The 22925-nt window shown below is 43.1% G+C and overlaps 1 protein-coding gene across 3 annotated transcripts in view; it reads left to right on the top strand.

The window, feature by feature from the left end:
- The window catches only part of LOC138785705 (programmed cell death 1 ligand 1-like), a 46568-nt gene that overhangs the window by 18133 nt on the left and 5510 nt on the right, over window positions 1-22925 (top strand). Inside the window, exons 1-4 of one of the 3 annotated variants that reach the window (XM_069961929.1) lie at window positions 3189-3264; window positions 15229-15299; window positions 16241-16591; window positions 18383-18673. In XM_069961929.1, coding sequence (XP_069818030.1) covers window positions 15236-15299; window positions 16241-16591; window positions 18383-18673 — 706 coding nt within the window. In that variant the 5' untranslated portion in view covers window positions 3189-3264; window positions 15229-15235. Of the gene's footprint in view, window positions 1-3188; window positions 3265-6615; window positions 6668-15228; window positions 15300-16240; window positions 16592-18382; window positions 18674-22925 lie in introns of those variants that run through there. The other 2 variants (XM_069961928.1, XM_069961930.1) reach the window with 2 other exon arrangements.

The following is a 22925-nucleotide window of genomic DNA, read 5'->3' on the forward strand; positions in this document are numbered from 1 at the left end:
CCCCTGTTATATAGCCCCCTGTGTGCTCCCCCCATTTATATAGACCCTCGATGTGCGCTCCCCATGTTAAACAGACCCCTGTGTGCTCCCCCTCCCATATAGTATATAACACAATAAAACAAACACTTATACTCACCTGGGTCCGGGCGTCTCCTTTTCTCTTCACTCTTGTGGCTGCAGGAAGGGTTTTCCCTGCGATCACAAGAGGCTGCACCCCCCTTGTCCTGGCGTTGATGCTCCAGTGATGTCACTGGAGCGCCGGCACCACAAGGACAGAGCAGCCACTTGTGATCGCAGGGAAAACCCTTCCTGCGGCCGCAAGAGTGACTGACAGGAAGGGGGCCAATGTCTCCCGCCCTGTCAGTGCTGCTGCATGTAACTATGAGCGCTCATTACGAGTGCTCATAGTTACAGTTCAGATGGCAGCAGCGAGCGGGGCAGCGGCCCTGTCCAGCAGTCTTGAGCACAAGAGCAGGTTGTAGGGGCCCCCCTGGATGTTGGCGCCCCCAAGCGATCGCTTGGGGTGCTTGGTGCCAAAGACCGCCACTGCTTACAAGACTCTGATGAGCAAAGTGTAAATTGTGTAAGGTCGTGTCCCTACATTGTGTATTATTCATCCTGTTTTTCCCCCTTAAAAAAAATGCCACTTGAGGCCCTGTTCACTCTACGGAATTGGCATGTCAATTCTTTGCGCGGAGGCGTTCAAGACCTCCCATTCAAACTGATGGAAGGCACGATTCGGCGCCGGGGGGTGTCCACATGAAATCTCGTTGATGATTCCGTAGTGTGAATGGGGCCTTAAACGTCAACATTAATGCATGCTCTTCTTTGGGTCAAATACGCTGTGGCCAGATGTTAGGTAAGAGTCGATGAGGGAAAATGAAATACAATACTCACAGGACATTTTCTGTTATGGTGTTTTTTTCAGTGTGTTTGCAGTTTTGTAAAAATTGCAGCAGACTTTGTGGGAGATTTATCAAACATGGTGTAAAGTTAAACTGGCTCAGTTGCCCCTAGCAACCAATCAGATTCCACCTTTCATTTTCCAAAGAGTCTGTGAGGAATGAAAAGTGGAATCTGATTGGTTGCTAGGGGCAACTGAGCAGGTTTCACTTTACACCATGTTTGATAAATCTCCACCTTTGTGTTTTGCCTCAGAAACATTGGCGTTTATCCTCCCTTAGACTTCTATAGGGGAATAAAAACGCTGACAAAAATGTCATGTCTATATACATATTGTCATTGATAAAGAATCACCGGACTTGCACTGAAAAATGCAGGGGATAAAATACCAGAGATAAAACACCTGTAGTAATTAACACTAAAATGAGAAAAAAAAACCCTGAAAGACTGCCAGAAAAAGGCAGTTTTTTGGGGCATTTTTGCATCAGTATTTGTAAGCCTAAACCATTACATAGAGCAGGGGTCCTCAACTGGCGGACCGCGGTCCGAACCCGGACCGCGGAGGCCAGCTGTCCGGACCCCTGGTCAGACCTCCCAACCGCCCCATCCCGGGACGGCCCCCATGTGTCCGGCTCCCCACCGCAATGCCTCCCGCCCCATAGGCGTACTGTCCTTAGATTTCAGTACGCCTGTGAGGCTGGGGGCAGTGTTAGCCCGGCCCCCGGCTGATACGCGCTCTGCTGGGGAATCCCCGGGACATCCTCAGAGAGCGCCTATCAGCCGGGGGCCGAGCCGACAGAAGAGAAGAAGACAGGCGCAGCGGGGAAGCGAGGTGCTAGGTGAGTTATGGTTTGTTTTTTTTTGTCTGGGGGCCATCTATAAGGGGGGCTATATACTACTGGGGAGAGCTCACAGGGGGCTATATACTACAGGGGGAGAGTGCACATGGGGGCTATATACTACTGGGGGAGCTATATACTACTGGGGGAACGCACAGGGGGGCTATATATTACTGGGGGAGCTATATACTACTGGGGGAGCGCACAGGGGGGCTATATACTACTGCGGGGAGCTCACAGGGGGCTATATACTACTGGGGGATAGTGCACAGGGGGCTATATACTACTGGGGGGAGTGCACAGGGGGGCTATACACTACTGGGGGGGCTATATACTACTGGGGGGAGTGCACAGGGGGCTATATACTACTGGGGGAGCTCACAGGGGGCTATATACTACAGGGGGAGAGCGCACAGGGGGGCTATATACTACTGGGGGAACGCACAGGGGGGCTATATACTACTGGGGGGGCTATATGCTACTGGGGAAGCGCACAGGGGGGCTATATACTACTGGGGGAGCGCAAAGGGGGGCTATATACTACAGGGGAGAGTGCGCAGGGTGGCTATATACTACTGGGGGGAGCGCACAGGGGGGCTATATACTACTGGGGGGGCGATATACTACTGAGGGAAGTGCACAGGGGGGCTATATACTACTGGGGGGAGCTCACAGGGGGCTATATACTACAGGGGGAGAGAGCACAGGGGGGCTATATACTACAGAGGGAGAGCACAGGGGGGCTATATACTACTAGGGGAGTTCACCAGGGGCTATATACTACTGGGGGAGAGCTTACAGGGGGCTATATACTACTGGGGGAGAGCGCACAAGGGGGCTATATACTACTGGGGGGAGCACACAGGGGGGCTATTTACTACTGGGTGGGCTATATACTACTGGGGGGAGTGCACAGGGGGCTATATACTACTTGGGGGAGCTCACAGGGGGCTATATACTACAGGGGGAGAGCGCACAGGGGGCTATATACTACTGGGGGGCTATATACTACTGGGGGAGCGCACAGGGGGCTATATACTACTGGGGGCTATATACTACTGGGGGAGCGCACAGGGGGGCTATATACTACTGGGGGAGCACATAGGGGGGCTATATACTACTGGGGGAACTCACAGGGGGCTATATTCTACAGGGGGAGAGTGCACAGGGTGGCTATATACTACTGGGGGGGGCTATAGTACAAATCTATATAACTTTCTGAAAACAGTTGATTTAAAAGATAAAGATTTTCACAGGATAACCCCTTTAACCAAGAATGGAAAAGCCCTGGGCTACATTCTTCAGTGAATGGATTTTCTCTCCTTCAGTAAGTGTAATTTTTCTTTTGATTAGCAGACTTCCTCGAAGAAACATTTTTTTACTGTACATTGTGACAGCTTTTTTTTCCCACAATCTATCAAAGTGATGACTTCATTCTTGTACAACATTTAAATGTCCTGATTAAGGAAGCAGAGAACAGTGCAGAGAAGACTATGAATCCACTGTGACTGGAGCTTTCTGGGTGAGTAGACAAGATAGCTTGAAATACTTTTGTAATTACTTCTGTGCTCTCAGTTCCATCACTTCGTCTATACAATTTTTCAGCTAGAAAATACCATACATCATGACTATGGATTTAAAGAGACAGCAAATAAAGATCATGTAACAGCTCATGTCTATTTAGACAGCCTCCATGTTTCTTCAAGTATGACATGAATTGATCCAAATCTCAGTTTGCACTCCTTTTGTAGGAATATGGACAGTGTTATAGTAATCTTCAGTAAAGTTATATTATGCCACTTTGCCATTGCTACTTATGGGGTGGTCTGCTGGTGATGTCTTTTGGGGAACTGTCTGTTTTACACTGGTTATATGCAGCACTTTTCTGGCACAGCTGTTTATAAGCAGTCTGCCCTCTCTGAATATGGGACACTGCTTGATTTACTTCCTATGGAGTCAGTCTGCTTGTACTGTTTATATGGAGCTAGAGGATGAAAAAAACATTGAAGTGGATTCTGTTGTAATGAGATTAACCCTTCCTATGTCTGTGCCCCGTATTACACGTACCGATTATCGTTTAAAGATCCGCTATGACGATCTATCGCTAGTGAAAACTATCGATTTTAGTAGCGAACGATTCTGAGGTTATTATATTCACAGATTACTGATATTAACAATTGTTTTTACAACATTTAACAGTCGCTATTTGTTCCTCAGGAACAATTTATTACACAAACAGATATGCGAACGATCGGCGAACTACCAAAGATAATGTTGAAAAACAAAAATATTTTTCATTCGTCATTCAATCATGGGTGTGATAATCGCTCATTTTTAGTAGTTCAGTCTCGAATTTTTAAATGATAATTGCTCTGTGTAATAGGGCCTTATCTTTTGTTATGATGACATAACAATACATTTCTGGGGTAAATTCTGTTCGGCCAAAACAGTCTAGGTATTCTTTTTAGAGAAAAGTGGGGGGCCACTTTGAGATGACCAATCAATAGTGCATTAAAAAAGACCTTCTATGAGGGTGGTCCTTTCAAAGAAAGACACAAACAAATGCTGATACCCACCATTACCCTTTAGGTACCCCTAGTTCTTGGTATGCTGGTGTACCCTTACGTTCCCCTAGTTCTTGGTATGCTGGTGTACCCCTAGTTCTTGGTATGGTGGTGTACCTCTACATTCCCCTAGTTCTTGGTATGCTGGTGTACCCCTACGTTCCCCTAGTTCTTAGTATGCTGGTGTACCCCTATGTTCCCCTAGTTCTTGGTATGCTGGTGTACCCCTACGTACCCCTAGTTCCTGATATGCTGGTGTGATCAAAAAAATATACCATATTAAAAATTTTTGTATGCTGACCACTCAACTTTTTAATAAATTAATTATTTAATAAATGGTATTGTTTTTACTATTAGATTTCATCCCTTTGCTGGATATTTTCCCCATTTAGGATTTTATCTCCTGAGATGCTAGTGTGATGCCTGGCTGTCTCCTTGAGAGAAAAAATTCAAAGCTATGTTAATTTCTCCTGTGGATTTGCCGTTGATTTGGAAGTGGATTCGGACATAGACTAGCCCCAATTAATACGCTTTCAGGCTTCCCGAGCCAGGTAGTCGATTAATACAAGGAGAATTATATAAACTGTAATCTAATTTCTACTTACTACTTACACCCCCCTTCCCCCGGGGGCCCCAGCAGGAGCGTTTCAGCATCCCCAAAACAACCAGCACTAGGCAGCACAGGAAAACATGTCACTGCGCTTCTGGGGAGACTGGGGAGTGCCATAGTGGTGTAAACGTAAATATATTTAGCTGTTATGTTAAAAATAATAAAAAGACCATGCTTACCTGTCTGTGCTCCTGCTTGCGTCTCTGGGTATCCCGCACAGTGACAACCCGCTCAGCCAATCACTGGCTGAGAAAGTGTATGTATATAAATGCATGGATATCCAACATTTCTTTATAATGTCTAATCGTATAGTATTTAAGATTCTTTAAGCACCTTTGGCCAGTGTCGGACTGGAGTATCTGGGGCCCACCAGAGGAAATGATCCTTTGGGCCCACCAATGAAGAACCAGTGAGAAAAGACATGTCAGTCAGTGTTATTGTAGGTTCTAAAGCTGGGGGCCCACCGGAGGATCCTCTGGTCCTCTGGCGGGCCAGTCCGACACTGCCTTTGGCTCATTTCCACAATCCTTTTTATTTCTGTGGGAAAAAAAATACTGTCCGGCCAAGAACCATGTTTTGGGACTCTTGTTCTCATCAACTTGGGGGTCACAGTGGTTGGATTACCTCATAACTTTAGGAGCTTTCATGGGAAAATCCCTTTGCAAACAACATGGATAAGTTGTGGACTATATAAAGCGTACAGTTTGTTTTGCTTTTCTTTATATCAGTAAAGTGAAAACAAACCTATACAAACTAAATCTGCATTTAGTCTTTCACATTCCACACATGAACAGTACAATTATTTCTTATACGTCTGTAAAGCTCAAGACACAAAGGGGGAGTAACATGGTGTAAAGTGAAACTGGCTCAGTTGCCCCTAGCAGCCAATCAGATTCCACCTTTCATTTTCCAAAGAGTCTGTGAGGAATGAAAAGTGGAATCTGATTGGTTGCTAGGGGCAACTGATCCAGTTTCACTTTACACCATGTTTGATAAATCTCCCCCATAGGGCTAATGCGAGTACAACTACTGTATTTCAACTTGATGCAGCTTTCCTATCCTAGCCTTTATTGCTTTGGCCTTGTTTGAGGTTGTTGACATACTGGATGTGTCAGGAATGTGCAGTAGCCTGGTGTGAACTGGGCCTGGTGTTTGCTTTTGTGTGACACACCCGATTGCTTCTCAGCTTCTGGCAATTCAGGAGTTAAGCTGAGTTCTGCTGGACTTAATTATGCAGCTGAGTAGTCTGTGTGATTGACGGGTTTCTCTGCCTGTCTGCAACCTGGAAGATCAGATTGCCGGTCCAATGGGGATCCGGACCGGGCTCTTGGTCAGCATAAAAGAAAGCTGAGGCAGTCTCCCAGCGCTGGCTAGGTTTCATACCCTGGTCCCAGCAAACCCTGTCTATTCCTGCGGTCCCCGTCCTAAGTCCCTCTGTTTGTTCGACTGTGTTACTTGACCTCTGGCTTGACTTTTGAATATCCGTTTGTTACTTGATTCTGTACTACGCTGTCCGTTTGGTTCTGACCTTTCCTGTTTGACTATCCCATATTGTGTTTGTTTGTCTGTCTTGTTCTGTGTGCACGTATCTAGCACAGGGAACATCTTCGTGGTTGTCCACAGCCGTCTAGGACCGATAAGGCAAGTAGGTAGGGACAGTTGGTAGTTTCAGCATTAGGGCTCACTGTTGTGTCTTGTTCCTGCCTCCCCTGTCCTGACAGGATGAAGTTATTTTCAGCTGTATTTCTAAGGTAAAAGTACTTTACCCCTTAAAGATGTTGTGTATTTTAGCCTTCACGACTTCCATGCAACCATGCAATCACCTGATTATTGGTAACATATACTGTAATACTTCTGGATTGCACAGTATTATGTTTGTCAACCTAACACTAATAGGCATCCAATTAGGCTGTGCCAGTCTTGTAGGAATATTAAGCTAGCACACCTAGGGGCTTAATTGAGCCCCAATTTGCCTTGACTATCCCCTGAACATGTCTTGCGTGAGCCGGTGGGGTGACAGGGGCAATTATTATTCAGCATGGCATTTAAAAAAGTTAAAGGAGAAGTGTAGCGAAATTTTTTTGTATTGTATTTCCCCAAAAATTATACAAATCACCAATATACACTTTTTACGGGAAATGCTTATAAAGTGCTTTTCTCCCTGCACTTATTACTGCATCAAGGCTTCACTTCCTAGATAAAATGGTGATGTCACGACCCGACTCCCAGAGCTCTGTGGGTTGTGGCTGCTGGAGAGGATGATGGCAGAGGGATGCTCAGTGTCCCTCCAGTGCCCTGTGTCCCTCAGTGTCCCCCTGCCATCATCCTCTCCCGCACAGCTCTGGGAGTCAGGTCGTGACATCACCATTTTATCCAGGAAATAAAGCCTTGATGCAGTAGTAACTGCAGGGAAAAAAGCACTCTATGTGCATTTCCCGTAATAAGTGTATATTGGTGATTTGTATAACTTTGGGGGGGCAATACAATACTTTAATAAAAATTTTTCACGGACTTCTCCTTTAAATAGCCTGCATTGGAAATATCTCCAATCCTGGTTATTGTAGCAGAGTGTTGGCTGTAATATTCAATTAAATGCTATGATGGCAAACGCTCTGCTAGCCAGCTTCTACAGCACTGTATATGTATGGCAGATTGTGCTTGGCGGTAGCAAGTTATGTACATTACATGTCACCAAAGGGTTAAATGTAAACTAGATATGATTGTAAATGAAACTTGGTAACACTTTGCCCACATCTTCTTTTGTGCTCAAAAGTGAAAAGGGGCACCCAAAGGTTTTCCTGCCATGTAAAATTTACAGAAACAAAGATTCACTTAAATTTGTTGTAAAAAAAAAAAAAAAAATGGTGTTCAGAGCAAAGCATTGACATTAGCCTGCCAGTACAATTTCTGTATATGCACAGGCATCTGTTAGGATATACCTAAGGCACAGGTACTCCCCACACAGTGCCCTTTAGCTGTTGGCATATGCACAGAAGCACAGCTGACAAATTCTGCACATAACCCCCGCCCACGAACTCTGCCCCGAATTACGTCTGCTATCTCTTTCCACTCAAAGAATTTACATGTCAGTACTGGTCATTTTATTTCCTCATACAGTATCTCTATTGGGATCAGTAGAGGACTTGGACATTTTTATTTTCACTTTCTTTTCTCCTGACTCATGTTGATTCTATTTCTGGTAATGACTTGATAAAGGGAAAATGCAAGTCACCTTTACGCAGAAGAGCCTTACACTGTTTGTCTTTTCTATAATAAATTTTTATGTCGGAGTGCTGGGACTCCCACTCACTACCACCTTTCTCTGTTTGGGTTGACGACTGGCTATCTGGCGGACCTTTGCACCCTTTTTAATGAACTGAGGCCACAGTTGAAATCTAGAGGTTAACTGTCCATCACTATATATTTGCTACTTCCATTAACAGGCAGCAGTAAGGGACAACGCGACCTCTGCTGCCACCAACGTTTTTGTCAGGAACTGCAGAGTTGTCTAATCCCCTGTGCTAATCAAATGTTGCAGGACATCGCTACACTGAGCATGGTCCCTTTCCCCCGTGTACTGTATATTCCTGTATGCAGTTCCCGGGGGGAGGTAGGCTGCTTTACACAATGACTCTGTGCGGCAGCCTGTGCAGAGCAAGCGGTGATTACTGTTACCACTCGCTTTGGTAGTGGTTCTAACTGAATGAGCGGTGATAGCAATAACTGCTTGCTGTACAGAGGCTCCTACTCTGCTATAGTGATGGAAATCCTCCTCCCTTGTACTGTGAGAATTATACAATACACAGGGGGAACCTGCTCTGTATAGCACTGTGCTGCAGCACCTGATCAGAGCAGGGGATCAGGATCTGTAGGGCTTCAGTCCTTCAGTTCCCGACACATGCGCTGGTGGCAGCAGAAGGGCCCATGTTGCTACTCATAGCCACTACTCCACGGAAGTGGCTATATAACGAAAAAACAATACATTTATTTTAATTAAGTGATATTACAAAGTAATCTAACTTTATAAAAGTAACGTGTTAGCAAAAACATTCTTGTCTTATACATTGTAACAGTCTACCAGTGAGATGTGGGCAGGACTGTATCTACCTGTTTGTAGATACTTTGGCCCAGATTTTCTAATGACGTGTAAACTAGACAGTCTAGAAATGTGATTTATCACAGTGAGTCATGTTTGGGTATCCTGACACAAGTATACACCATCAGTTGGCTTAGTTTACTCTGATATTTTGAAAGTTCTTTTTCATTACAGTAAGGCTATGTTCACATATAGCATTTAATTAGAATGAAGTATTGCTGTTTTACCATAAATTTGCAATGAATGATATTTTTACCGCAATTTTGACAGAATTATGGGAAAAATCACTATATTCTATTGTGAATTGTGCAAATCACGGCTAAAAATCACAATAAAATGTGTGAACATAGCCTACGTTATTTTCTTTTCAAAGGCTACAGGATAACTATCAGATTTGTGGGGCGGACTGTTGGGACCTCCTCTTATCTCAAGTAAGCAGGTAAACTGTGCCTCAGCAATTGTTGACAGTATGCAGACCTATCAAAGTCTATGGGGGACATTTATTAACCCCTAGACGACCCTGGACATAGGGTTATGTCATGGAAGTCTGTCCCCAGACGACCCTGGACGTAACCCTACGTCCTGGGTGTTTCTCCGGCTATGAAGTGCGCTCCGGAGCGGAGCGCGCTTCATAGGAGGTAGGGGCCGGCTGCAGTGAGCAGCCGGGACCTCACCGGTAATGACACGCTGCAGCGATCGCGCTGCCGCGTGCCATTAACCCCTTAAACGGCGCGATCGCGGCGTTTAAGTGCAAGTGACAGGGGGAGTCCCCTGTCACTTACCGATCGGGACCCCCGCAGTTGAAATAGACCGCCGGAGGTCTCTCACCTTCCTCCGTGCGGTCCGATCTGCGATCTGCTACACTGAGCCTGTACAGGCAGGCTCAATGAGCAGATCGCCGATAACACTGATCAATGCTATGCCTATGGCATAGCAATGGTCAGTGTAGAAATCAAAGTAGTGTATGTAGAAGTCCCCCAAAGGGACTTCAAATGTGTAAAAAAAAAAAAGTTCAAAACACTATTACACTACCCCAAAACCCCTCCCCCAATAAAAGTTGAAATGACCCCCCTTTCCCATTATATAAATAAAACATATAAAAATAAATAAATAGATAAACATAATATACCGTAGCGTGCGTAATTGTCTGATCTATTAAAATATAACAAGCGTCCTTGCGAACGGCGTACACGAAAAGAGGGGAAAAAGTGCGCAGATTACCGATTTTATGTTACATTATATATTTAAAAAAATCAATAAAAAGTGATCAAAACGTCTGATCTTCACAAATATGGTATTAATAAAAACTAGAGATCATGGCGGAAAAAATGACACCCCATACAGCCCCGTAGGTGAAAAAATAAAACCGTTATAATTGTCACAATAGGCCCATTTTATTAATATTTAATTGCCCAAAAAAAGGATTTCATAAAAAAAATACATATATAACATTAGAGAATCTGTGTAACCTACATATGGTTGTGTTTGGACTGACCTATAGAATAATAGTATCATGTCGCTGTTACCATATAGTGCATTACGTAGACACAGGAACCCCCCAAACTTTACCATATTGCATTCTTTTTTACGATTTCACCTATTTATATCTTCATAAATAATATATTTGGAATTCCATCATACATGTTATGGTAAAATGAAAGACGCCATTACAAAGTACAACTATTCCTGTAAAAAACAAGCTCTTACATGGCTTGTAGATAGAAAACTGAGAGTGCTAGAGCTCTTAGAAGGGGAGGAGGGAAAAACAAAAAACACTAAGATCAAAATTTGTGCGGTCCACTGGGTCATTTTGGGCCTGGTCCTCAAAGGGTTAAAAGGCTAAAATGCCTTTTTTAGGCGCAGATGGGCCCGATAGGCGTAAAAATATTCACAAATGGTCTATTTGCAAATATTTCATTTGCATCGCCTCTACATGAATCCTCTGAGCTGCGGGGACATTTGTAAGCCTGGCATAAAAAACTCTGGACTTTGTAAATGTCCCCTTATGTACCCATCCACAAATTAGTTTTTTTAGGGTCTAAATCTGGATGTGCAATAAAAATAGGACCTTTTCTTATACAGTCCATATAAGGAGGCACCCATAGAAGTTAATAAATTTGTGAAAAATACACATGGCATATGGATTACCATCCGTATGCTATACATATTTGTGGATTGGTTTCCTGGTTTCTGAAGATGTATTCTTGTGATTCTGTATTCTGTTGATATCCTGTGTATCTTGACCTGTGCCTCTTCCTCTGAATATGCTTCCCTATCTGACCCTTTCTGCATGTGTGCCTGCCCCGTTGTCAACATAGACTGTCTGACCAGTATCTGTAGCTTCCTGCCTTTAGTGTCCACCACTGAGGCTGTATATGCCTATGGAGGACACAGATGGAGGGTCACATGCTCCTCCATGTTGGCCATGTTATGGACAGGATCGCTACAGAGCAGGACAGCACAGCCTGCAGGAGGGGAGTCTGATTTTAGCTCTATGAGGTACACAGGAAGCTGCTGTCAGTAAGGAATGTGAGTATAGTTACCAATACTGTACACTGAACTATCTTTAAGCAGCTTCACTCCTTGTTTCCGTCATTTATTTGGCAGACTTCTAGATTAAAAATTTTCATTTCACTGCAGGAGTGTAGTTCCTGCCCGCTAACCCACTGCTGCCGGGCTAATACATTGCCTGTCTGCACTCCCACCTGCTTCTTTGGCTCCCTGATGTCCAGCTCAGCCAATCAGTGGCTGCGACAGGACAGTGCACTGATTCAGGGCCGTCTTAACAGCATTATGGGCCCCTGGGCAGAGGTGCGAATTAACCCCCCCCCCCCCTAGCGGCCGCCGCCCCTCTTATCTGGTAAGGTACAGTGGTACCTTGGTTTAAGAGTAACTTGGTTTAAGAGCTCACAGTTTTTCAAAACTGTGACTTGGTTTAAGAGCATTGTTTTGGTTTAAGAGCTCCCTGTATTGGGTGGGAGGGCGGGTGGAGGAGGGACATGGTCTGCATAGTGGGATCTACAGCTCTGTACTCTGACCCAGGAAGTCTCCCTCACCTGCCAAATCATAGCAGACCCACTTCAGACTGGGGCCTACATCAGGGGACAGGACTGTGGGGGTAATCTCTCCATAGCTGTAACCCCTCTCTCCCCGGACAGAGAGTGCTGCATGTATGTGCCCCCATCTGTCCTGCTCATTCCTTCCTGCTCCCTGCAGTCTCTATCAGCCCTTGTGTTTCCCATCCGCTCCATTACTGTACAGTAACTTATAATATCACAATATGTTTGTTTCATCTGTTTTACATGTTATTCAGAATAATAAATCATTATTTTTTGGGTGTGGAACCAATTGTCTGCATTTCTATAATTTCTTATGGGAAAATTTGCTTTGGTTTAAGAGTGATTTGGATTACAAGCACGGTCCTGGAACGAATTATGCTCGTAATCCAAGGCACCACTGTATATTGCCTATAATAGTGATTGTCATATATGTTGCACACATACAGTATATCACTATTACAGGCAATATACCTTACCACCTATTTATCTACCATATAGATACAGGTATAAAGGTGGAGCAGTAGGTAGGTGGTTATATAGCCTATAATAGTGATATATGTGTACAAATATATATATGGGGGGTACAGGTATATGTGGGGTATACAGGTGGTGGGTAAAAGCCTAATTAATATATATTGGTGCCCCTCTCTATATATGAGACATGTTGCTGTCCCTCTGCATATACGCCATGTTGTCTCCCTGTATACTGTATAATACAGGGAGTCTGTGTATACTGTATTATACAGTATACAGGGAAACAACACGGCTTATATATAGAGAAGGGCAAAACAACATGTCTTATATATACAGAGGGGCAACAACATGACTATTATATATGAACCATGTTGTTTTGCCCTTCTCTATATATGAACCATGTTGTTTCCCTGTATATTGTATTATACAGTATACATACAGGGAGACAACAATGGAGTGATAGGTGAAGGATAAGTATATAATACACTGCTGTATACACTGAATGGAGATATATATACACACTCAGGAGGAGGATAAGTATATAATACACTGCTGTATACACTGAATGGAGATATATATATACACACTCAGGAGGAGGATAAGTATATAATACACTGCTGTATACACTGAATGGAGATATATATACACACTCAGGAGGAGGATAAGTATATAATACACTGCTGTATACACTGAATGGAGATATATATATACACACTCAGGAGGAGGATAAGTATATAATACACTGCTGTATACACTGAATGGAGATATATACACACTCAGAGGAGTTACACCCCCGAACCCTCCCCCTCCCTGTTTACCAGTTCACTCACGGCCCTGTCTGCATCCCTGCAGAGAGCACTCCCATGATTAACACCTTCCCTGCCAGCTCTCCTCCCCCCCTCGTATCAGCACATACTCACTCAGGCTTTGTGCTTCAGGCCTCCAGCTTCTTCCTCTCAGGGCTCTGCTGGTGACGTCACTCTCATGCTCCGCACGGGAATGCAGGGGGTGAGAGAGACCTCTAGTGACCGGAAGCAGAATGCAGCTTCCGGCCACAAGAGCGAGCTGTGCACAGCCCCTATCTACCAGCGCTGATCAGGAGCACTCCCAGTTAAAGGCCCAGGGAATATGACACAGGGCAGGGGCCCCCTAGGACGCATGGGCCCCCGGGCAGCCGCTTACCATGCCCAATGGTTAAGACGGCCCTGCACTGATTAGCTGAGTGGAATGTTAGGGAGCTAAAGAAACAGGTGGGAGTGCGGATAGGTAATGTATTATCCCAGCAGCAGTGGGTTAAGTGGGCAGGAACATTAACAGGTACATTAAAAATCCACTGCGAGAATGTAGATTCAAACGAAATTATACTACAGAGCATCACATGCGGATTTCACTGTGGAACTCGCTACATGAAATCCGCTGCAGTGCAGTACAAGTGAAACTGGCCTTTGAGAGAATATCTCCTAGAATAATGTATGTATTTTGTAAAAAAATGTTTGCTGGATATGTTGGCTTCATGTCAGTAATAAACAAAGTTTTTAACCTTGCACACACAGAACTATGATTCAGGTTTACATTTTATAGAAAATTTAAAGTTCCTATTAAATGAGGATTGACATGCCTATGCTGGGAGTTGTTGTTTCACCTCCACAGATACCACATGTAAACACAGTCAGGCACAATACATCCAGTGACACAAAGGTGAAGACCTCCATTTGGTAGTCCTTTCTACATCTCGTATAGACCGCCAAGCCTTCATTCAGTTTGCCTCTGCAGACACTCACAATGCCTCACAATGTGCCCTCTAAATATGAAATATATTAAATGTTGGAAACAATTAGTGTCAGACTGGACAAGACAGAGACACAGAGCAGCAATCAATAATCAATCAAACAATAACCCTGCTGCCAGTAACTTAACAGTAAAAGACTGGAGAAGATGAAATGGCAGGACCAGGCCTGCCATATATAATAGTGTCCCCTGAAATTGATCATATTAAATTTAATATAACAGACACCATTCCCCCTGAAAATATATACCGACTGATAATAATTAAAATGAACACGTTCATTATAATGCACACTGTGCTGCCTGAAAGTCATTATACACCGACCCCACAATGTGTGTTATAATACACACTGAGCCTCCTGGAATTCATTTTAATATACAATGTACCCCCGGACATTTATTATATTACATACCACATATAATTATTACATACACTCTCTTCCCTAAAATTCATTATAATATAGCCACTTATCAACAGTGTCCCTATGCCTAGGCTGGGTTCACACTATGTATATTTCAGTCAGTATTGTGGTCCTCATATTGCAACCAAAACCGGAAGTGGATTAAAAACACAGAAAGGCTCTGTTCACACAATGTTGAAATTGAGTGGATGGCCGCCATTTAATGGCAAATATTTGCTGTTATTTTAAAACAACGGCTGTTATATTGAAATAATGGCAGTTATTTACTGTTATATGGCGGCCATCCACTCAATTTCAACATTGTGTGAACAGAGCCTTTCTGTGTTTTTAATCCACTCCTGGTTTTGGTTGCAATATGAGGACCACAATACTGACTGAAATATACGTAGTGTGAACCCAGCCTAATAGTGTTTATAAATTGTGGTCCTGTGGAATATATGACAATCTGTGCTGTGTTGTTGTCTTTTATGGTTTAGGCTCCAGATGGCTGTACATGGCATTTTTCTGCTAGCTGTGCTTCTGTGGCAGTGTTGCACTATTATAAATGGTAAGCAGTTAATTTTACTTCTATTCATTAGAGCTAACATCAAACATACAAGCCTCTATTTAAATTAGGTTCATGGCGTTCTTAACAAAGCCAAGTCAGCTTTGCTGGATCTGTTTGAAATCCTAATTTGCCGCATTTAGTTAATGGAGTATACCAAGTTACAGTATTTTAGACAGCAAGAACAGTTCTGCAAATTTCACCAGAAACCCTGTGTGAATAGAACCCGAGAACCAACCTGATATTGTTTTGGTTCTTTGCAGTTACAACAAAAAGACTCAAATGGTTGGCTTCAAAATCGTCAGTAAGATAGAGCTGCAGATGATCCATATTCCACCATATAGAGTTTCTGCACATTGCCCTATGCATAAACCCTTATTCTTTGTATTATTTGTATTCACTTTTTGTTTTGGGTAAAAAATGCATAATAAAAAGCCTAAAATAACCATAAATAATATTATAAGACTGGTAGAGTGTTTCACTTTAACACGTATCCATAAGACATTTTGCTGGGGTTCCAAGAAACCAATCATCTGTTAAACTAAAGGAGTTGTCTGTAAATGTATAATACAGCTATATTGGCAAAATGTGATGTTAATTTGCACCCACATTTTAGGGTGAGTATAGGGGGGAGTCTACTGTCTCCCTAACCTTATAGATCATAAGCCCTTGCAAGCAGGAACCTCTCTCCCTACGTACCAGTCTGTCATCTACTTTATTCATGTTGCTTGTACTTGATTTTCCAATACAACTCGTATGTTACCTCTTATCATATGTACAATGCTCTGGAATCAAGGGCACTAACTATAATACTGCCAAGTAATAAATGCAACAGTGGAAAATTCACCACTCAAAATAGGAAAACGCTACAGTATTTATAATTTCAAACTGCATAACCATACATCACTGTTAATATATACTGTACTGTATATTTTCTATTTCAGGGTTATTTACAGTGGAGGCCAGAACGTCTCACATCATTGCAGAGTATGGGGGTAACATTTCCATGGAATGTCGATTCAAATTGGACTTGGCAACAGATTTTGAAAAATTGAATGTTTTATGGAAACACATCAAAAGAGATGGAAAGGATGGTATAGAAGTAGCAAAGTTTGCAAATGGAAAAGATTTAGAAATATTGCACAGTTCCCACATGAAGCTTTTATCCAGTGAACTGCGCAATGGCCGTGCCATTCTTCACATCAATAATGTAAAAATGACTGATGCAGGTCAATATTACTGCATTATATCTTATATTGGAGCGGACTATAAAGTGATCAATCTGGATGTGCAAGGTAATATCCGTCATTATAATATACATTCATGTTATAACTATCAACCAGAAACTTTCTCTGGATTATTAACAGATTACTCCAATAAAATTCATCATTGCTGAACCTTGTAGTGATCAGGTGCTAGTTACTGAAATTCCATTCACAAGTTGCAATATTTATATATTCAGTGATGTTCACAGAAAGTTAAAAAGTAAAAAAAAAAACCTGAAAAAAAAGTTTGGGCCACACACTGGAGCAGAGGCACCTTCTGGGTTTAAACCCTTTATCTAACTTCTGGATGTGGATGCTGGTTAGGCAGGTAAAAGTAGTCAGCAAGATGGGTCATACACTGGAGAGTCCACATGGTACACAGAAGATAAAGGTGACGACTATATTTAGGCAGATGATCAGAGCAGGCAACACAAGTTCAGCCCTGGTACAGTATAAAAGGAGCAGATGGGAATGTTCTCAGGAAACCCACCCCCTATAGGACACAGTAGGAAAAGCCTTAAAGGAGGATGCTGCATGGTGGCAACCAGAGATAGAGAGCAGAGCATTGGCACAGACCAGGTGATGGCGATTGCAGGTAGTGACATTTGAAAACGTCAAAGGATATGTGTGTGTTCTTCCCATCCACTGTAGCATAAATACATGTCAAACCTTTAGGCTGGAGGGCAGTTATTGTTAAACTGTCACTGTCGTGAATTTTTTTTTTTTTTGCAGAAATCAATAATCCAGGCGATTTTAAGAAACTTTGTAATTGGGTTTATTAGATGAAAAATGCATTTTTATCTATCATGAAAAAGCAGTTTGAAGCTCTCCCCCCTGTCTTCATTGTTCTCCCATGGAGAGAGCTAAATAAAGGACCAAAACAGGACAACAAAAATTTAATCTACAAATACCTCACCCTTTATCTCCTCTGACAGTCACCACTGACCTCTCTGACCTCTGATTACAGCTGTCACCCAGCTCCCTGCCTGTAATCCTCTGTTATCTGCTTTCTGCTAACTCCCCCCTACGTCTGATGCAACAAGTCACAATTTCCTGATTTTTTGCAGTGGATGGAAAAGAGGAGGGAGGGGGGCCTGGGAAAAGGCTTTTTAAATGCAGATAATGGCATATTTGGCTAATAAACCCAATTACAAAGTTTCTTAAAATCGCCTGGAATATTGATTTCTGCAAAAAAAATCGCTTGCTGGTAGGGACCTGACAGATTTCCTTTAACAGGAGTCTAACTGCATTTCTTGTTCCAGACTGCTGATACTATTAGAAAGCTGTTAGATTAGTAAGACACCTGGTACCTTTCATATATTTGTAGATAACTCCACAACGTAGAAAATGTTTTCATTATACAGCATGAAGAGTCAAAGAGACTTTCCTGAGCTCCGGAAGCGCAGCAAGCTGTAACATCTCCTTACTCCCCCTCCCATACCTGATCCTGCTTGGGACTCAACTTCCAGGTGTCAATCAAGCAGGGAGGAGGTGAGACATTTTAGCTTGCAGCTATTCAGGAGCTTAGGAAAGCCTCTTTGACTCTTTGTACTTAAGAATAAAAGCATTTCTGTACCTCCTGGAAGCACAGCTGGATATATGAAAGGTACCATGTGTCTCCTTGACCTAACAGTTATGTAACAGTGTCAGCAGTTTGGAACGTGAATAACAGCTGACAGATTCCCTTTAAGATAATATTCTACCCCTTCTCATTAATATATCTAGTCTAGTTATAAAAAAAAAGCATGGTGGCCCACAAGACAAAGCTATTTTTCTCAATGATTGTTCCCTAGTCCTAATACAATATCTTTCTCTTCCCAGCTCCATACAAGAAAATAACATCACATGTCAGAAATGTGGTTAGTTCCTCGGGGGAGACAGTCAAGGAAGTCTCCTGTCAGTCATTTGGATATCCGGAAGCAAAGGTCATCTGGATGGAAGAAAAAGAGAATCTCACTATGGTACATAACATCAGCCACACATTAACTACCGACATGTTGTTCAATGTCACCAGTGTGGTCAGAGTACCAGCTGAATCTAACAGAATACTCACCTGCACCTTCTGGAATAAAATATCTCATAATGCAACATCTCATACATTGGATGTATCAGGTAATCACTGTTTTCTGTACCTCTTACCATTTTATCTCAGTCATAAAGATATTAACAAGATAACATGGTACAAAGCAATCTGGAGAATTGTAGGTTATCTTTCTGTATTTCTGTACTGACGAGTTATCTAAGGCTGGGTTCACACTGCGTTATTGCAATCCGTTTTTTTCATCCGCTTTTAGCAAAAAACGGATGAAAAACGGATGGAAAAACGGATGCATTAGCGTTTTTTTAACGGACACAAAAGTAGTGTCAGCTACGTTTTTGTGTCCGTCAAAAAAAACATCCGTTTACAATGGAAGTCAATGGAAAAACGGATCAAAACGGATGCACACAAATGCATCCGTTTTTTTTCATCTGATTTTTGCAAAAAACGGATGAAAAAAACGCAGTGTGAACCCAGCCTAACACAGACTTGAGACACATAGCTGTTCCATGATGTGCCCCCGGTGTAATGTTATATCGGAGGAGTGGCCGGTCACTTGCTAGGCTTATTACAACTTTGCTCTATTCGGATCAGTTCCTAGCTCTTTGGCTTTTGTTGTGGATACTGTCCTGCTCTGTTACTTCTCCTAGTCCACGGCGTAGGTTGAGGTTTTCTCTGACTTGTCCTCTCTTAAGAGTGTTTTAACAGTGCATAGTGCTGTGGAGCCATAACTGAGGAAAAGGTGTTAGAGGGGTACTGTGAGGAATATGGACAGCCCTGTCCTTAGTCATGAATATGCATAGTGGTATTATATGTGGCGTGTTTTATATGTATTGATGCAGTCGATATTTTATAGATTGTAATTAATATTTTATAAATTAAGTGTATTAGCATTAAGTGCAGGCCCAAAGCTGATCCCAGCTAGTCATATGGACTTATGGACTTACTGTAAAAGGAGATGGTGAAGTAGATTGTGGCTAGAGTGTTGAAATTGCACCTCTGAGGCAGGCTCACTGACTCCATGCCAGCAGGGGGTGGACTCTCTTTGAGGAAAGGAATAGGAATATGAAATCTCCCATAACTTTGTCCAAATAAAACATAGAGTCACAGAACCAATTTCCTAGCGTCGGTTATGATGAGGACATCGCAGGAAGTCAAAACATGGCCTGTCTACCTGTCCTCATCATTACATAAGGGGTATCTCACCTTCTGAGTGTCCGGGGCATATGATGTTTGATATGCCGGGAATCAGAACGGCGAGATATGAATTATGAAGAGGGGCTGGGGCCCGTACCATTGATATGGCACCTAGGAAAGTATCTTTTTGATATTCCCAGGTGTGTTCCCTTGATGGCTTAGGGCGGTGACTGAAGCTCTGCCCAGAGGGGCTGAGTTAGAGATGTCAAGTGACGCCCCTCTGGCCAACCCTTTCAGGTCTGACATAAAAGTGAGACCTAGGGAACATGTAATGGTCACAAAGTTGGGGATCCAATCGAATTGGTTTGTGCACCACGTTCTAAGCTTATATCCCCTGGGAAGGAAGAACCTATACAACGCATCCTGTGCTAAGTATTAGAACTTTCTTATTTTATCCCTTTTGTTTTCATTGTTTGCAGTGTCTGTATGTCTTTTGTTAACCTTCTTTTTGTAATCAAGTACTGTCCATTTTAATGCATTAAGCCTAAAAGTTTGATGGTTTGTCTTGTAGCCTAAAACGAACCTAGGTAGCTCCGTGAAGAGTGCATGTGTATGACCGGTTGGCTTACTCTACCGTGTGGGTGTGCCTGCTTGAGAGTGGAACACTCTTGGGGTTCCCTGTCTCCCCAGTAACGTAATAGATAGGGTGGTGGCAGCATATTGTGTTGGTGGGTGTGTGGAAGACTGAGTCAGGGTGATCCTTGTTCTAATCTCTGGCCTGAGTGTAGGGGCGTGAGAGATTGAGACCATGAAAGATCGACCTAAGCAGTTGCACCCGAGTCACGATAAAGCGAGTCCTGTGTACGTGACAGGTACTGTCTTGCTTGCTACCCATATGAGGTTCTAGCTAAGACCGAAATAGGTAGGGTACCTGGCAGAGGGCCAGGGCCCAGATAGAACCACTGTGGAGAGCTATGTAGCTTGCTTCCTTCCTCCACTATGCCCAACACAAAAGAGCTTTTGCATCACCCATGTTACTTACTTCCCAGCGTAACATGCGCTGTGAGTGGGTGAAGAGAGCAGCAGAAAAAACAAGGAGAGAGTTGTTAGGAGAGAAGAAAAACAGATTCCTACTGGTCTGCAGGTTCATGTAACACATAAAGAAACAATAACCCTTTATACACTTCAGCTGTGCAGCTTCCAAATACACATAACTAATAGAGCGGCATCTAGTGGCGAAACTTTAGTACTACTTTCATCACCACACAAGTACAATAAGTACAAACTTTTGCGAAGGGTATATATAACTGTAACACCGTGGTAGGACACCACAGTACTATGGCCCTGTTTTGTACAAATGGATAGTAGGATTCCGATGGGGCCTTACTGTAATCTGCGTGCCTCTAATTTTTTAGTAAGTATTTGTTGGATGTTTTGTAGATGTTTTGCTGAATTGATAAATATAAGCCCCCCTCAAAAGTAAGACCTAGCAAAGTTTTTGTAACCAAGGCCTACAGCTGTGATTCTTTGTAGCCTGCCGCCATTGCTCCCTACATTCACTGACCAGTGCAAAGCAGATGCATGCAGGACCGTCACCTGCCGCCATCCCCGTTATCCCCTACCGCCAGATGTAGAGCTCCACAGAGTCTGCTGTTATCCCGTCACCTGCCACTATACCATACACTGTCCCTGCTTTGCTGTACAAGTGTACTGCAGTGAGCTGCCCCTGGTGGCCGGAAGCCGCCATACCTTACGCTCTGTCTCAGCTCTGCATGTGACATTCTTCTTCATGGAAAAATAATACTTTTCCCATGAAAACAAGACCTAGCACATTTTTGGAGCAAAAATTCATATTACACAGGGGAAATATGGTATAAGTTTGTAAAAATTCATCAATTCAGCTTCACATTGATTCAATAGGAATCAGTGCTGCAGTTTAGTAGTACATTTTTTTTCTTATTCAAATATGAAATTAGCATCACAGAATTCTTCCACACAGAATCTGTTCATCTGCTGTGTCTGATACCCAAGGATGGTCCATAGCTTTGGGCTAAGCCACAGCATGCAAATCCATGACAGAAATCTAAAGGAATGCTGATTTCTGCCACGGATTCCACAACCTGAATATGTTCACACTACAGAATCCGCACGGAAACTTCAAGCGGATTCTGCCAGGCGGCTTCCTCTTGAAGTTGTGCCCATCCCATAGACTTAATTATATTTGCCTGCGGATTCCCCCGTCCGCCCAAAGAATTGACATGTCAGCCTATGTAAATTCACAGATAAGGGTGCACAATTAAAATACGTGGTCTTCTGTCTGTTTGTAGTATCTAGTGATGTGTGGGAAGAAGCGGCATAAATTTCCTGTATATGTTGGAATAATCGACCCTGTCATACCTTGTGGTGTAGATATGCCGGCTCTCCCTCCCCGCTCAGGGAGCCATTGCCCTACACTCCAACGCTCAAAGCACACTAGGGAGAGCAAATACAGTGTTCTAGCTACCACTGTAGCAGCAACGCGAATAGTACCCAGCCTGATGCCGATACAGATGTCCTGAACTTGATGCCCATGCTTCCTGAAGATCCAAACAAACTGGCTAAAACAGACGTTGGAGGGGGACACAGAACGAGGACTTGGTATCTTAGGCACAGTTTCAAACAGGGTAGGAATGACCTTTTTCAGGGTCAGCTCCATATGCCCTGAGTGAGGATGGAGAGCCGGCATATCTACCACAGGGTATAACAGGGTCGATTATTCCAACATATACAGTACCGGAAATTTATGCCGATTCTTCCCACACATCACTGGATACTACAAACAGACAGAAGACCACGTATGGGTGAGATTTCCAGTTTATTATCACTTTATCGCTGTTTTGATCTTGCCTGGCTCTGTCCAGTGGGGGATAGGGAGAATTACCGGCTGGTGATTGCTCCTAAGTGGTTCTGGTGACCATGATTGCATTTTTGTTGGGGGGATATTAATTTTTAAACTAAGTAAATAAAAGTTGTATTTTAATTGTGCACCCCTATCTGTGAATTTGCTATATCTGAGGAGGTGTCTTTTCTCCCAAACTTTGGGAATTTTTTCTGTGAGAATGCCAACCTATGTAGCTTTGTGATTTAAATGTTGACTACAGCATTAACTTCCGCTACATAATCCAAATCGCTTCCTCACCCTAAGCAGGT

Source organism: Dendropsophus ebraccatus, chromosome 3 (assembly GCF_027789765.1).
Source record: "Dendropsophus ebraccatus isolate aDenEbr1 chromosome 3, aDenEbr1.pat, whole genome shotgun sequence".
NCBI classification, from domain to species: domain Eukaryota; kingdom Metazoa; phylum Chordata; class Amphibia; order Anura; family Hylidae; genus Dendropsophus; species Dendropsophus ebraccatus.